Below are 16897 nucleotides of genomic sequence, written 5' to 3' on the forward strand. Positions count from 1 at the left end.
CTTCTATATTTTATGCATTGTATTAGTGATTGTGTATATTTATTCAATAACACATTTCCTCTCATTTTTGTCTCATCTTTTTATTTTGAATTAGGTTCAAGGTTACAGTCGCTCTCCTCAGCTGTTGACCGTACTAATCCCAACTTTACAGTTGCTGATTGGAAACAAGAACCAAACGCAAGACTCTGTGAATTAGTAAGTTTGAGATTAGTTTTTGTGAATTAGACATTTTAAATATACATGCATTTAGGGCTGGGCGATATGGCCAAAAAAAATATCACAATATTTTTTTTTTATATCAGTCGATATCGATAATTATCGATAAATGTCAAATCTTTATTTATTTCAAGTTTAAAGACAGATTTTTACTCCTAAGTGAAAGCTGTAGAAACCAGAGCGTTGGGTTTTTAAACTACTCTTTATTGTCAGAACATATGACAAACACAAATCCGAGGTAGAACATTCAAACATTTGTCATTTTTCCTTAACAAAATAAATATCTTTATTTCAGTAGTATTAGCTTGAGTTAGGATGCAGATTTAACTAGGCTATATACAATTTATGTTCATTAACAAAAACAGTAACATCTGTTAAAAAAAAGTAACAACATTATTTTTATTTGGTAAAATGTAATATTCTTTAGTTTTATTTAAATTAACCATTGGTCATCCAGCGTCATGCATTTAGATCATGATAACCACAGATAAAATGTAAGTTTATGGTTTCTATGGCATTTATGAAACCCAGTAGCCTAAATACATTATTAAAAACTGTAATTATATTCCATTAGTCCTTTAATACATTGTCTACATTAATAATATTATACAATTCAATAACTTATATATATATATATATATATATATATATATATATATATATATATATATATGTGATTCTATTATATATTGAATTATATATATATTATTATATATTGAATGCAGTGATAAGTTATATATATATATATATATATATATATATATATATATCCCACGCACATTTCATGGTGGAGTTAATATTACTAGGCTAACGTTACAGTAACGTTAAATCCGTGGTAAATGATGGGAATGTGCAGACGGAGAAGCTTCTGACTATCGTTGCGCACAGTGTTTCTCCTGTTTGTTAGCGCTGTTTCATCTGCCTTTAAACTGGTTTAAATCACTGAGACATTTGTGTTCTTCGCTGAATTCAAGCGCTTCTCACTGGATCGTGACTGAGACCGATCAGAGTAAACGCGTCTGCTCTAGTGAACTCGCGCTGCGCTGCCGTTTGGACTTTGAGCCGAGCGGATAAACGGTCCGTGTGGCGCGCGCGGTTCAAATGAGATTCGTTCCGCTTTTGGCGCAAAAACATTATCGAACATTTATCGAACTCTTGATATCGTTTTATCGAGAAAAATTATATCGCGATAATTATCGTTATCGTTTTATCGCCCAGCCCTACATGCATTCATAATGTTCTGTATATTTCCCGATAGCTGGACTATGTACTGGATAGTAAGGGTGACCCTAAGGAGGAAATTGTTCAAGCCAACAACTCGATCCTCACAAGGTCTGACTTTTGGACTCTGGGCCTAGAACGAGATGTTGAAGCAACGGTAAATCTGATCCAAGTGTTTAACTGTATTTCCTATGGTGTGAGATTTATTAATTGTCTTACTAATTAATCATTGTTTTTTTTTAGATTGCAAATTGTTGTTTCAACATTATCGTCAAGACTGCAATTGCACATGTAAGTTACATTTAACATAATCTGTGCATTCAAGTTTCCTGACTGTATACTTTTGTTGCCTACACAAAGTGTGTTATGCGTCTGTTTTTAAATAAAGGGCATTGCAACCGCGACTGTGGATGCCTATGTGGTGGTCACCTGGCTTCCTCCATATGAGGCTTCTCCCATTGCTAAAATGATTGTGAGTAGTAATGTAACAGAACTTGTACCTCAGCTTTAACCTCATGGTCAAGTTCCTCTTTGAACTCTTTTTATTTTCCTCAGTGTGACTTTGCATCCAAAGACGTGGTGCTTCTCCCTGCCTGGCAGCCTGGGCACTGGACATTGTGTGTGAGTAAACCCACTTTGAAGTGGCTTTTTTATCTGAAATACTGTGCTGTTATTATTGAATCATCATTCATGCTTTGTTGGTACATTTCATGCAGTACATAATAGGGCTGCACGATATTGGAAAAAAATTACATTGCAATATTTTTTCCCCAACGATATATATTGCGATATTGAGAGCCATAACTCCAGGCTAAAGACAATAATTACCATTCCATGATATTAATAATTTCACTAATAAGCAAGCTTCATTACAAGTGACAAAAAGGTCACTTAATTTTTTATTCCAAAATTAGAACATTTCTGTAAACACTAAAGCAGAACACATTTTTAAATAAAACAGCAGCTTTACACCAACCCCCTGATTGGTTTACAACAATATAACTTAAAATAAATATATTTTTTATAAATTTTGGTTCACAATCTTTTAAGTCAACTTTTCTTAGCCAAAGTGCCGAAGTAAAACAGTGTTGGTGTTGGTCTTCGTAATCATATGAAATAAACAAAATGATATAAAACTTTAATATATTTTGTATTAAATCTTCTAAACAGATTAGAGAACATGTTTCTGTAAACAGAAAAGCCGAACACATTTAAACAGCAGCTTTTTAAACCTCTGTCAGCGTCGCCGCTCCCACCATGCGCATCAAGAGCTGAGGGAGCACCAAAAAAATAGCCTAATGAAAAATCAATAATTCTAATGCCGATATTATTATAGATACAGACATCCCAAGTTCCGGGAGTCTCCCGCATATTGATAGCGGCTCACTGATGCCCGCGAATTAGTTAAAATTTCCGGAATCTAGAGCGAGCGTGCCCGCGAGACAGAGACTGTGCTCCAAACCGCGCAGAGAGGGAGAGCGAGCAAGAGACCCGGGCGTTTATTTATTGTCTATGAAGAGACCGCGCGCGTGCCTCATGAAGCGCGTAATATCTCCCGCTGGTGCTACTGTGCTACTACCCTTCACATCGCATGTTCCGGCGATGTGACTATCGCTCACTCGCACATCGCGATGTTAAAATCGAATATCGTTCAGCCCTAGTACATAACATTTTTGATATGCATAACGATTTCAGGTCTAAGAATCTAACCCGACCTTTTCTGGATCAATTCCAACTTCTCTATGCCCCCTATTTTGGATTGTGTGTTGAAGACTCTTACCATACACTCCCACCTCCCAATGAAATTAACGTTTTTGGCCATGCTGAACATAAATTTGAATGATATTTTGTTTCAGCCTCAAAGAATGGATGAATGAGAGCAATCACTTGTAAAGCACTTTGTATAAAATTATATTCATTTAATTTATATATATATATATATATATATATATACACACATATACATATACGGTACATACATATATGCACTATTTACTATAACTGTAATTTTGTTTGAAGTAAGATTTGGGTCTTTAACCAACCCTTATCTTGCCATTCCATGAAATAAAACTCTTAACAGGTTCTCAAACCAAGACAGAGGATTATGCAGTATTTTGATTCAAGACACCCTAGTGGCTTTGGAGATGGCCGCTACCTAGAAATCTTCAGGTTTTTCATAGAAAGCTGAATACTGGTTCCCTATGTTCATATCTAACTCTGGGTCTTGCAGCAGTAACTATATTTTTCTATTCAAAGCAATTTCCATGTTTACACCCCAAAGTAGTTATTCATTGGTTCACTAGAAACCTCATCTGCATCTTGACTTTAATTGTTTTTTATTTAGACCACCCAAATACTGCTTTGAGAACCCAAAAACTTAGATATGATCATGTTTTATGTTTTTTTGGAAGTATGGTAGTTCTGTTTTGGACTATACTTCCTTTTTGTTTAGTTCTCCATTTATGGTTTTGGTTCATATGTTCCATACGTTCTAAGTCCCTACTAGGAATTGCTGCTACTCCCAGGTCACTTTTTAGCATGGGAAGGTGTAGTTCAACCCCATTTTTAAACCATGCTCTTAGGGCTCAAGGTGGGTATGTGTAGTCATGGTAGAGATTCAGCAATTCCTAAAGGGGTTCAATGTTAAATTTGAAAGGCATGAATTGCAATTAACACGTCTTTCAAACCTTTTCAGTAACCTGGCACATGCGGTGTCCAATGGACCATGGAAGTCATTTTACTTGGCTGATGAGGTAAAACGTGTGGCTGTAGCACGATTCATTGCATTTAGTGGAGTACCGCACATAGGCAGGTCTCTTGATTTTTATTTATTTATTATGATTTGATAAAGTGACGCTGATGGACCCTAGTTGCTGCTAAATGCAAGTTCAAAGCACATTGTGTTGCACTTTTTGTATGATTTAAGGCTACAAAATGAGTGTGGATATCAGTAGGCATCATATAATAAGAATCATTGATAATAAATCACACACCCCTTTTACCACCACAGGGCGCATCTCCCCAGCATCAGAGCAACAGCTGTGGTGTGTTTATGCTGATGGTGAGATGCAATAATTTACTAGTTACTAAATTACTAGTTTGCAGAACAACTAACACGTTTGTATGTTTATTTCAGTATGCAATGTATTCTACCCTCCAAAAGCCATATGATTTCAGTGAGGTGAGTTCGTTCAAATCTCAATCAGATTTGTAGTGTGAAATATAAGGCTTTTAATCATTTTGTCCTATCTGGAGGCTACAGTTAACATGCACCAATAGACCTTACACTTAACCTTGTCTGCAGGTACTGTACTTGCTGAAGGAGATGGCAACATCTGTAAAAATTTACACTGCCATAGTTCCCATCAATGAGTAAACGGTACTGTAACATGGATTTGTATCAGGCTATGAAGACATTTAAAGCATAACTTTATTTTCAGGTGGACATGCCCTCTATCAGGAGGTGGTGGTGTGGGCAGCTGCTGGAGACCTTTACGTTAGAAAGGTGTTACATGCTGCGTCCATATTTTGCTATTTAATTATATTTGGTGTTCATGAAGATGGAAGCCAATATACTGATATCTCTCTCTCTCGCTCTAGCCCTGCAGGACTAGCTGGCACACCCATCTCACCCTCTCCCCATCTCAGCCACACCTTACAATCTCCAAGCAGTGAAAGGTATTATATACTGTGTTCATATATTGCTATTTACTTATATTGGTAGCCAATATACTGATCTCTCTTTTCTTTCTCTAGCCCTGCAGGACTAGCTGACACACCCATCTCACCTTCTCCATCTCCCCATCTCAGCCACACCTTCCAATCTCGAAGCTGTCCATCAGGCACACCCATTACAACAGAGGACAGTCCATTCTTACCACCTGTAGTCCTTCAGTGTATTATTGAAGAGACACTGAGTATGGACATGGCTATGCTTGGCGTGTTCAACAGAGTTTCGAAAACTTTCCAGGAACTCGCAAAGCCATTCCACCCCTCTGTTTATATTAATGATAGTTTGGCAAGGGACCTCAAACTTAAGAAAGACAGTCTGATGCATATAACTGTTAGACAAATTTATAAGACTGCAGGCCGTGGCAGTGGCCTTGCACTACGCCTCAAAGGCTTTTCCAAAAGAAGGAATTGGCCGAGCGCACGCCTGGGGCTGAGGCACATGGCTTATGGCAGGTATCTGATTGAAGATGTCTGCCTACCATAGTGTTGTTCTCTGAGTCTGTGTGGTTAGAACAACGTCAACTCTTTTATTTGTGACATGTTTTATTTTGTCATCCCTTTCATTTTTGCATGCCAATAAATCTGTTTGTTTTATACTGTATGTACTACAATGTTCAAAAGTAAATTGTTCAAGAGAAATTACTGTATTTTGTGTCTTTATTGAAAACATCAAAAGTGCCTGTGGGAAGAGTAAGTGAATCCTTGGAGTCAAATATCCTACTGTTTGAGCCTTCATTAAGTGCATCTGGTAACTGGACTGCAACAGCAGTCCCAAGTGTTAATTTAATCTATTTATTATCCAATTCAGACATTTTAAGACGACTGTATTGGTTTCGGACTTGATCTCAAAGGGTTCCTTTATTTGAAGCAACTAACTTATATCTAGGGCAGGGCCATAGAGAGAGCTGTGTCCTCAACTCGTAGAATATAATGAACGTAACGTTACTGCACAACCACAACATTCTCATTATATTTAGCTACCATGGAGCCTCCCTAAAATGATTGTGTTGTAATATCAGTAAATTAAACCTAATCAAGCCGCTCGAAAGCTGGCTTAGTCATCTAGTTCGATGCTAGCTGACGTCTTCCTATGCTTAAAGATAGGACTGAGGTAACTTGTCCTACACGTAAATGTAATTTTATTAAGATGTAATTGGACTAACGTTAACGTTCTGTAGATGGCTTAGCTTGCTAACGTTAGTTTTATGCTAACCGTAACGTTACAGACTACTGATCTTATTTTGAAACTTCTGTTTGAGAAAAACTAACTAGCGAATGTTGTTATATTAACCCGGATGTTGACAGTTAGCAGTTCAGCAGAAGAGGCGAAGAAGATGAGGCCGGATGTTGACAGTCACGGGGCGTTTCAGTCTGCGAAAACGGGAACCCCCACCAGCACGAGAACACCCATTTGTGGCTGCAGTTGGATGATATTGAGCTCAACGCGCTGCAACTGAAGAAAACACATGCAAATAGAAAAACACCTGCAAATTAAAGAAAACATCTTCATCAGTTTCACAACACATGTGTGCTCCAAATACTCACAACACAACCAAATACAGAAACGCGCTGCAAAAGTTCACAACACAAACAAATACAGAAACGCGCTGCAAAAGTTCACAACACAAACAAATACAGAAACGTGCTGCAAAAGTTCACAACACAAACAAATACAGAAACGTGCTGCAAAAGTTCACAACACAAACAAATACAGAAACGCGCTGCAAAAGTTCACAACACAAACAAATACAGAAACGTGCTGCAAAAGTTCACAACACAAACAAATACAGAAACGCGCTGCAAAAGTTCACAACACAAACAAATACAGAAACGTGCTGCAAAAGTTCACAACACAAAAAAATACAGAAACGCGCTGCAAAAGTTCACAACACAAACAAATACAGAAACGTGCTGCAAAAGTTCACAACACAAACAAATACAGAAACGTGCTGCAAAAGTTCACAACACAAACAAATACAGAAACGCACTGCAAAAGTTCACAACACAAACAAATACAGAAACGCACTGCAAAAGTTCACAACACAAACAAATACAGAAACGCACTGCAAAAGTTCACAACACAAACAAATACAGAAACACGCTGCAAAAGTTCACAACACAAACAAATACAGAAACGTGCTGCAAAAGTTCACAACACAAACAAATACAGAAACGTGCTGCAAAAGTTCACAACACAAACAAATACAGAAACGCACTGCAAAAGTTCACAACACAAACAAATACAGAAACGTGCTGCAAAAGTTCACAACACAAACAAATACAGAAACGCGCTGCAAAAGTTCACAACACAAACAAATACAGAAACGCACTGCAAAAGTTCACAACACAAACAAATACAGAAACGCGCTGCAAAAGTTCACAACACAAACAAATACAGAAACGTGCTGCAAAAGTTCACAACACAAACAAATACAGAAACGCACTGCAAAAGTTCACAACACAAATACAGAAACGCGCTGCAAAAGTTCACAACACAAACAAATACAGAAACGCGCTGCAAAAGTTCACAACACAAATACAGAAACGCGCTGCAAAAGTTCACAACACAAATACAGAAACGTGCTGCAAAAGTTCACAACACAAACAAATACAGAAACGCACTGCAAAAGTTCACAACACAAACAAATACAGAAACGTGCTGCAAAAGTTCACAACACAAACAAATACAGAAACGCGCTGCAAAAGTTCACAACACAAACAAATACAGAAACACGCTGCAAAAGTTCACAACACAAACAAATACAGAAACGTGCTGCAAAAGTTCACAACACAAACAAATACAGAAACGCGCTGCAAAAGTTCACAACACAAATACAGAAACGCGCTGCAAAAGTTCACAACACAAACAAATACAGAAACGCGCTGCAAAAGTTCACAACACAAACAAATACAGAAACGTGCTGCAAAAGTTCACAACACAAACAAATACAGAAACGCGCTGCAAAAGTTCACAACACAAATACAGAAACGTGCTGCAAAAGTTCACAACACAAACAAATACAGAAACACGCTGCAAAAGTTCACAACACAAACAAATACAGAAACGTGCTGCAAAAGTTCACAACACAAACAAATACAGAAACGCGCTGCAAAAGTTCACAACACAAACAAATACAGAAACACGCTGCAAAAGTTCACAACACAAACAAATACAGAAACGTGCTGCAAAAGTTCACAACACAAACAAATACAGAAACGCGCTGCAAAAGTTCACAACACAAATACAGAAACGCGCTGCAAAAGTTCACAACACAAACAAATACAGAAACACGCTGCAAAAGTTCACAACACAAACAAATACAGAAACGTGCTGCAAAAGTTCACAACACAAACAAATACAGAAACACGCTGCAAAAGTTCACAACACAAACAAATACAGAAACACGCTGCAAAAGTTCACAACACAAACAAATACAGAAACGAGCTGCAAAAGTTCACAACACAAACAAATACAGAAACGCACTGCAAAAGTTCACAACACAAACAAATACAGAAACGCGCTGCAAAAGTTCACAACACAAATACAGAAACGCGCTGCAAAAGTTCACAACACAAACAAATACAGAAACACGCTGCAAAAGTTCACAACACAAACAAATACAGAAACGTGCTGCAAAAGTTCACAACACAAACAAATACAGAAACGCGCTGCAAAAGTTCACAACACAAACAAATACAGAAACACGCTGCAAAAGTTCACAACACAAACAAATACAGAAACGCGCTGCAAAAGTTCACAACACAAACAAATACAGAAACGCGCTGCAAAAGTTCACAACACAAACAAATACAGAAACGTGCTGCAAAAGTTCACAACACAAACAAATACAGAAACGCACTGCAAAAGTTCACAACACAAACAAATACAGAAACGCGCTGCAAAAGTTCACAACACAAACAAATACAGAAACGCACTGCAAAAGTTCACAACACAAACAAATACAGAAACGCGCTGCAAAAGTTCACAACACAAACAAATACAGAAACGCGCTGCAAAAGTTCACAACACAAACAAATACAGAAACGTGCTGCAAATAACAACGGAAATGTTTCCGGGGACCCAATAAGTGACGGACCCGGCTGGGACGTGCTTACCATAGATATCATATATAAACGCTAGATGTCTTATGGCGCAGTCACTTCCGGCATCACCGTTCGGCCATCTTGTCTCAGTGCTCTGTGCATTAAGGTGAATGATCAGCACGCACACAAATCCTCTTATCTCGCTGAAATCTTGACGGATTTACAAACGGTTTGGTTTCTTACAAACGTTATTAACGTGGCTATAATTCCGAATGCTTGAAAATGTATGTTATAATTTTTCATATGTATGCAGTGTATGTATGCAGTGTCATAACTACATCTCTGACGTTTATAACAAACCAAACCGTTTGAAAATCGGTAGAAAAATGAGCAAGTTATGGTTATTTAAAAGTACATGCACCATTGAAGTAGTGAGCGAGTACCCTGTAGCAAGATGGCCGCCACGTGCGGACGTCGACCTCCATTGGCCAGCAGTGCGCACGAGACATCTAGCGTTTATATATGATATCTATGCTTACAGCTGTCTACTTTTATTATTATTTAATTTTTTTGCAAAACATACAGAGATGACACGTTTATGACTGAAGACTAAAATTTACTGTTTAATGTTATGTATTTGTATTATTTTTCTATATTCATAATTTCATAATGTATTTTGTCAAGTCAGATTTTCATGTGCATGTGTTGAGTACATGAGGAGACTATAGATAGAATGAACCATGTGAAGATCATGTCACATGAGACAGGTGGATGAGCTATATTTTGTAGAGGGTGTGTACAATGTAACATGTTTGCAACTGATGCAGATATAAGCAACAAAGATATGTTCTTAATATGGAAGTGAATTGTGCCATGTGTTCGTATGACATATACGTTCCATTTTTAAAGTTCAAGCAACATACTTTGTTACCTTAAAAGGAAGCTGCTCTGTAATGTATATAAGCTCAATCTTACTGTACCACCTCAGAGAAACAGAGAAACAAAGGCAGAGGCATGAGAAACAGAGAAACAATGGTATAAGCTTAGAGAAACTTAATGGCAGAGAAACATAAAGCCAGAGAAACCATTTACATCTAGCATGATGGGATGAGAAGATAAAGAAATGGGGAACAGAGAAATCTGGAATGAAGACCTCTCATGTAGCCTTATGTTCTTATATGCCTGTTTCTCTCTGTCTGACACATGATACATAATAAATTGAATCTCTTGGCAAAGGTAACTGGTGTAGCTTCCGTGATTCAACCATAAAGGGGAAACCATGATTTTTAAATCTACAATGACATACAACTTTGTATACAATATACAAAATGTATTTACAATATGTTCAATGTCATAAGAATACTAAAAAGAACAATGAGCTGAAGACTAAAATATACAGAAAAAGAACATGAGGGAAAGACATTAATCTATACATCAGTTACATTGTACACATTTTGTCAGGTTATGTTAAAATAAGTTTCATAAGAAGAATGCAGCTAGGGTCCAAATATGAGACGGCATGTTTTAAAGTTGAGACACTCACACACAGATATAACGCATATTTTAAAAACTTTGTTGTATAAAATGTATATTTATTTGCAACAGTTATGTTAACAGCAATAATACTATATTTCTGGTAAGAACAGCTATTCAGCTGATGGACACACGCTGCGTTGTCATGGGAACATCCCAGGTGAAAATAATGAGGAAATTACGTTGTCTTTCGTTGCTCCCTTCATCAACATAATGGCACACAAGTGCCCCGCTCCCTCCAAAGTGCCCAATTCAAGGGCTCTGCAGTCTTCCCTTTTAAGAGAGTAGGGCATAGGTAAAGCTCACGAGCAATAAGCACGTCCCAGCCGGGTCCGTCACTTATTGGGTTCCCCGGAAACATTTCCGTTGTGTTCTGTCCTATTTGCAGCGCGTTTCTGTATTTGTTTGTGTTGTAAGTATTTGGAGCACACATGTGTTGTGAAACTGATGAAGATGTTTTCTTAGTTTGCGGGTGTTTTTTCTATTTGCATGTGTTTTCTTCAGTTGCAGCGTGTTGAGCTCTCTCGGCCACCGTAATTCTCTGATTAAAAAGTGTTCCCTTTATTTTTTTGAGCAGTGTATATATATTAGTGCTGTCAAACGATATTAATATTTTAAATATTTTAGAATATTTTAGTCATAGTTAACTCGCAACTAATCATACATTTTTATCTATTCTAAATGTCCCTTGATTTCTTTTTGTCCCATTTTTTTCTCATAATAATAATAATAATAATAATAATAATAATTTATTTTTTATAGTGCTTTTCTAGACACTCAAAGATGCTTTACATTTAAAGGGTTAGTTCACCCAGTTGCACGTCACACACATGACCAGCGTCGGCCAATAGTGAGCCTACGTGGTGACGTGTAACACAGACGCGCTGCGCATAAACACTACGTGAAAAAACTCGAGGCCCAGAGAGAAGGAAATGAATAGTGGAATAAAGTCGTTATTTTTGTTGTTTTTTGCGCACAAAAAGTATACTCGTCGCTTGATAAACTTAAGGTTGAGCCACTGTAGTCAATTGGACTATATTAACGATCTCTTTAATGCATTTTCTGGGCCAGCAAGTTATAATGCCTTAGAAGCCTATGGAGGAGTGAGACTGCTCTCAGATTTAATCAAAAATACCTTAATTTGTGTTCCGAAGATGAACGAAGGTCTTACGGGGTTGGAACAACATGAGGGTGAGTAATTACTGACAGAATTTTCATTTTTTGGTGAACTATCCCTATAATTGGTTTACACTGAAAAAAACAAACAAGGTATAAAGACAGGGGGCCCGTTCTTCGTACGTTGCTTATTACATCCGAGATCAAATGAGACATCCAAGATGATATCATCGTGCGAATCATGATCCGGCTAACTTGGTTCTTCGAACACACTTGCCGGATATGATTAGTATCGCTGGATTGAGATATCTGAGATAATTGCGCGTTCATGCTAAGTTTAAAAGGGGATATGTATCGATAGTAGAAACATTGATCAGCAACGCTGCTATTGGCTGCTCAGCGTGGCCAAAGAGCGCGCACAGTTTTTCTCCTCAGCAGAGCAAGAACTAATAGTCGAAGTTTATTCGGAATTTTAATGTTTAATTAAAACACCAGGGAACACCTCAAAGTCTGCAAAAGTCAGGAGAGAGGGCTGGCAAAAAGTAGCAGACAATTTAAATCCGTTAGAAGTGGCCATGTTAGATGTTTTTATCACTTATTAGCCTATATTTTTGTATTTTAATAATTGCATAATTACTTTGTTCACTGTAATGTCAGAGTCACCACACTAGAACATGGGAACTAATAAAAGTGAAGTACAAAAATATTCTACATAATGGTAATTTTAGTTATATTATAGTCTCTTTTATAAAAGGCACTGTTAAATAAATGGTTGTCTGATTATAAAAGCAACCAAGAAAAAGGCGGAGAAAAATCAAATAAGAAAAGATCTTAGTAGCCTACACTGTAAAATAATTTTTGCTGCATTAAATTAAGGCTGTATAGTCATTTCAACTGTTAAATCTTGAGTAATGATGAATTGCTTTGACTTGTGAAAGTGAAAACTGATAAACTTAATGTAAAAATATTTTGCCATGAGTTATTGATCACATTTTTCCCGAGTGTAGTTCATTGTAATGACATTGTGTTTTCCTCTTTTGTGCACTTTTACATAATACACCAACACTTGTATCTGTTCCCAAGAAAGTGGTGGCTGAAATATGTGCAGTAAGTGGACATTTTCTAACTTTCCAAAATAAATAAAGTATAAGACTTTGCAATGTCCATTTGTTTCCATTGCACTGGACAGTGAATAAACCCTCTCAGATAACTGTCATATGGAGGAACTAGCCTGCCTGCAAGTGCATAAATAACTTTACTTAATTTATACTTGTATGCTTTATGGCTGCAATATAAGTTGCAGGATTCCACATCTACAGAAAGGCCTATAGAAGAGTCTGCACAGACAGAGGAGACATAGGCCTACAGGTGGGCAGTGTATAGCCAACGTCTCCTTTTTATTTGTTGCATGAGGCATGTGTCTAATATCTCTTGTTGCAGGCACTTGACCACTGGCTTTTCTTTACAAAGCACAATTGAAATGAAACTCAAGGAACTAAGCATATTTGTCTTTTATTAAACATTTAATGAAAAGTGGGGTTTTTTTTGCAATGTTGTGTAATATGGCACATGCAACAATGTCACAGGCCCTGTCAGGTGTGCAACCCTCAGACTTTTCAGACACTGAAATCTTCCCTTTAGTTAGCCAAAGTTGTGCCCTTGTCCTGGCTACACTGTAAAAAATTTGCTGTAGTTATGCAGCTGTTTGCCAGTAACTTACTGTAGATTTAAATTTATGCTATTTACTGGCAACAGTTTGTTCAAAGTTAAATGAACATTAAACGTTAACAAGTCTTTGTCTTTACAGAATAAAACTATAAAATAACAATCTAATGCAAAGCATTCTGGGAACCAGAAATCTTCATCAACCTTTTTCTGTTTTTTTTTTTCCTTCAGATTTTGGTTCCCAGAATGCTTTGCATGAGGCTGTTATTTTAGTTTTATTCTGTAAAGATAAAGACTTGTTAATGTTTAATGTTCATTTAATTTTGAACAAATTGTTGCCAGTAAATAACATCAATTTAAATCTACAGTAAGTTACTGGCAAGTAGCTGCCAGTAATACTGTAATTTCTACAGATTTTTCTAACAGTGTAGAGCTGCATTGTAACTGGTTTGGGTCAGGGAATGGGGTCATAAAACACAGGAACATGTCATAATCACCTATGAAGAAATGCAGTTCTGTTAGGATCAGCATAAGTGTATGTAATACAGTGAGCTTGATATTTAATTGTGGAACTTTTCTTACCACTTTCAAATAATGTGCATAAATGTGAATCTCTGAAAATGCTTAAGTCATGCACAGATCCTGGCCATTTTGCTTTCACATTTGTGATATGGAAGATTTTAGTCAACTGCCTTTTTTTTTATTTGATATAATATTACTAATCTGGAATATTAAGAATCACAATAGTAACTGGGCTGCACATTTACATTGTGAACCCTCTTTCTGTTCACATAATCCCCTTCATTGAGGCCTTGATGGCAGTCTATGGTACCAATCACGTTAGTGAAGCCTGAGAGACATATCTGTAATCGGCATGGTCATGATTATATGATCTTAATAAAAAATTATGATAGCCTAAAAAAAAAAAAAATTCCTTTACAACATTGGGTCTTACGTGGCTTGGAAATGCCACAAAAAAACTAAAACTGTTTTTTAAACCTAAAAGCGACAAAAAACGACAATCTCACGAGTCACGAGAAAAAATATATCTCTCAGAAAGTGCACTATCGCGCTGCGCTGGACTTCCCGTATCAGCTCCGCTTATGAGCCGCAGTCTAATCCTGTTAACATGAAATAAGCCTGCTCCCGAGCAGGTTTAAGATTGCGCACCTGTTGCTATGACAGCAAGTCCAGGATGAGCGTCAAAGAACCAAACAATCCAAGATCATGCCAAATCCCCAACAATCAAATCCAGCTAAGTGAGTTAGCGACGTACGAAGAACGGACCCAGGGTTACATAGATAGCACAAGAAATGAAAACAAATAGGTACAAGGACAAGCAGAGGCAAAGCAAGAGAGGAGGCGATGAAGGGGAGGAAGATGAAGAACTGGGAAAGTCTGTTAAATGGAAAAAGCAAGCTCAAAGAGGTGAGTTTGGAGGGCCTGTTTGAAGGATGTTAAGGTGCTTGACTGTTTGATGTGGTCGGGAGGGCGGTAACTGTTGGGAATGTCTGGGTCCAAACCAGGTTTTTTCAATATGGGGGTGATGGCAGCAAGCTTGAGAGGTGAGGGGACAATACCAGAGGCCAGAGAGGAGTTGATTATGTTGGTGATGAGGGGGGAAAGTGAGGAAGGCAGGCCTTGGTAAGAAATGTGGGGATAGGATCGGCGGAGAGGTTGAGGACTTCATGCTGGACATTATGGTAGATACATCTGTTTCAGTGATTGGAGTGAATGAAGAGAGAGAGTGGGATGGAGGGGAGGGTGGTGGAGGTCCAGGGGTTGGGTAAGGGGTGCTAAGGGCTAATTGATTATGGATGTTGTCGATCTTGGTTTTGAAGAAGGAAAGTAACAAATCACACTTAGAGGTGGTGAAGGAGTTGGAGATTCTGTCCATGGGTTTCAGAAGTTTGTTGATTGTGGAGAAGAGGGACTGTTGGAGCCGGATTGGATGACAGAGGAGTAGTGAGAGGAGCGGGCAGAGTTGAGGGCATCTTTGTATTGTTGTCTGTGAAGTTTGTAGCCTTCCAGGTGGACAGTAAGACCGGTTTTATTGGTGAGTCATTCCAGTTGTCGGCATTTGGCTTTGAGGAGGCGGAGTTGGTTAGTGTACCAAGGGGCAGAGTGTGTGAAGGAGACAGATTTGGTTTTAAGGGGGGCGATGGTATTGAGACAGGATGAGAGTACATCATTGTAGGCGTTGACAAGAACAATTGGGGACGTGTTTAGGGGGTCAATGGATTTTGCAATGGTGGTTGTCAATATGGAGGAGAAAGATGTGGTGTCGATGGATTTGAGGTTCCTGAATGTTATTGTGCGTTTTTGCTTGATGGGTGGAAATGGGATGTCGATGTCAATGGTAATAGCCAGGTGGTTGGAAATGGCGAGGTCAGTTTATAGGTCATATTGTTGATGGTGGTACCAGATGAACAATCCAGGTCAAGTGTGTGTCCTTTTTTGTGGGTGGGGAAATCAATATGTTGGCTGATATTGAAAAAGTGTAGGATGTCCAGGAAATCTGTGGTTGTTCAGGAAATCTGTGGTTGTTTTGGAGTCTGTGGAGTCAATGTGGATGTTGAAGTCACCTAACAGAAGAATGGATGGTGATATGGCACAGAGTTGGGATAGAAATTCGGATAGATCAGAGAGGAATGCAGGGTTTGTTTTGGGGGGGCGGAAGATAGTTGCAGTGACCAGGGGTTTAGTGCCAGACAGTTTGAATGATAAGTGCTCAAATGAAGCAGGAGTGGGGATGGGTACTATGGTCATTTTGATGTCATGTTTGTGTATTATTGCAATTCCGCCGCCGCGCCCCTCATGTCATGGTTTGTCTATGTATGTACATCCAGTTGGTGTAGTTTGGTTGAGAGAGAAGTATTCAAGTGGTTTTTGCCAAGTTTCGGTAAAACAGAGGAGATCCAGATTATTGTTTAGAGTATGTAAATTACCTAATTAGCTGGGAAGGGTGAAAACTACAGTCACACGTTAGCTGATGAGAAAATTTCGAAACGACAGGTCAGTCTGCAAAACTGACTGAAAGCCACGGTGGACGAAGCTTGGTGAACGTGGATGATGAGCAGAGGAGACAGGGCCTGAGAGGTCGACATGCGTTTAACTGACAGCACTAATATATATATAAATAATATTATTACACACACTCAAGGTACATCGAAGATATTCAAGATACAAAAGTTGTATCAAATTGTTGCAAAATAATTTACACAAACATCTTCAATGTTTTATAACCCAATCCATACATTAAGTATTTTAAATGGCCACAATATTTTTAAACTCAGTTAAAATGCAAAAAAAAACATTTATAACATGATGCATAAATCTTATAATGTTTAGTTTGAGGTTAATGATCAAC

General features: G+C 37.9%; 1 protein-coding gene across 1 annotated transcript; it reads left to right on the forward strand.

Moving 5' to 3' along the window:
• Positions 1 to 2008: 2008 nt before the first annotated feature.
• On the forward strand, positions 2009 to 5799 carry LOC311288674 (uncharacterized protein). Its single transcript, XM_084406187.1, has 7 exons — positions 2009 to 2058; positions 4133 to 4190; positions 4448 to 4498; positions 4574 to 4618; positions 4878 to 4942; positions 5038 to 5115; positions 5194 to 5799. The coding sequence occupies exons 3-7, from the start codon at positions 4490 to 4492 to the stop codon at positions 5651 to 5653; spliced, it is 657 nt and encodes a 218-aa protein (XP_084262313.1). The 5' UTR covers positions 2009 to 2058; positions 4133 to 4190; positions 4448 to 4489; the 3' UTR covers positions 5654 to 5799.
• The last annotated feature ends 11098 nt before the right edge of the window (positions 5800 to 16897 follow it).

The sequence above is a fragment of the Rutilus rutilus genome (assembly GCF_951802725.1).
Source record: "Rutilus rutilus genome assembly, chromosome: 4".
Lineage (NCBI taxonomy): Eukaryota > Metazoa > Chordata > Actinopteri > Cypriniformes > Leuciscidae > Rutilus > Rutilus rutilus.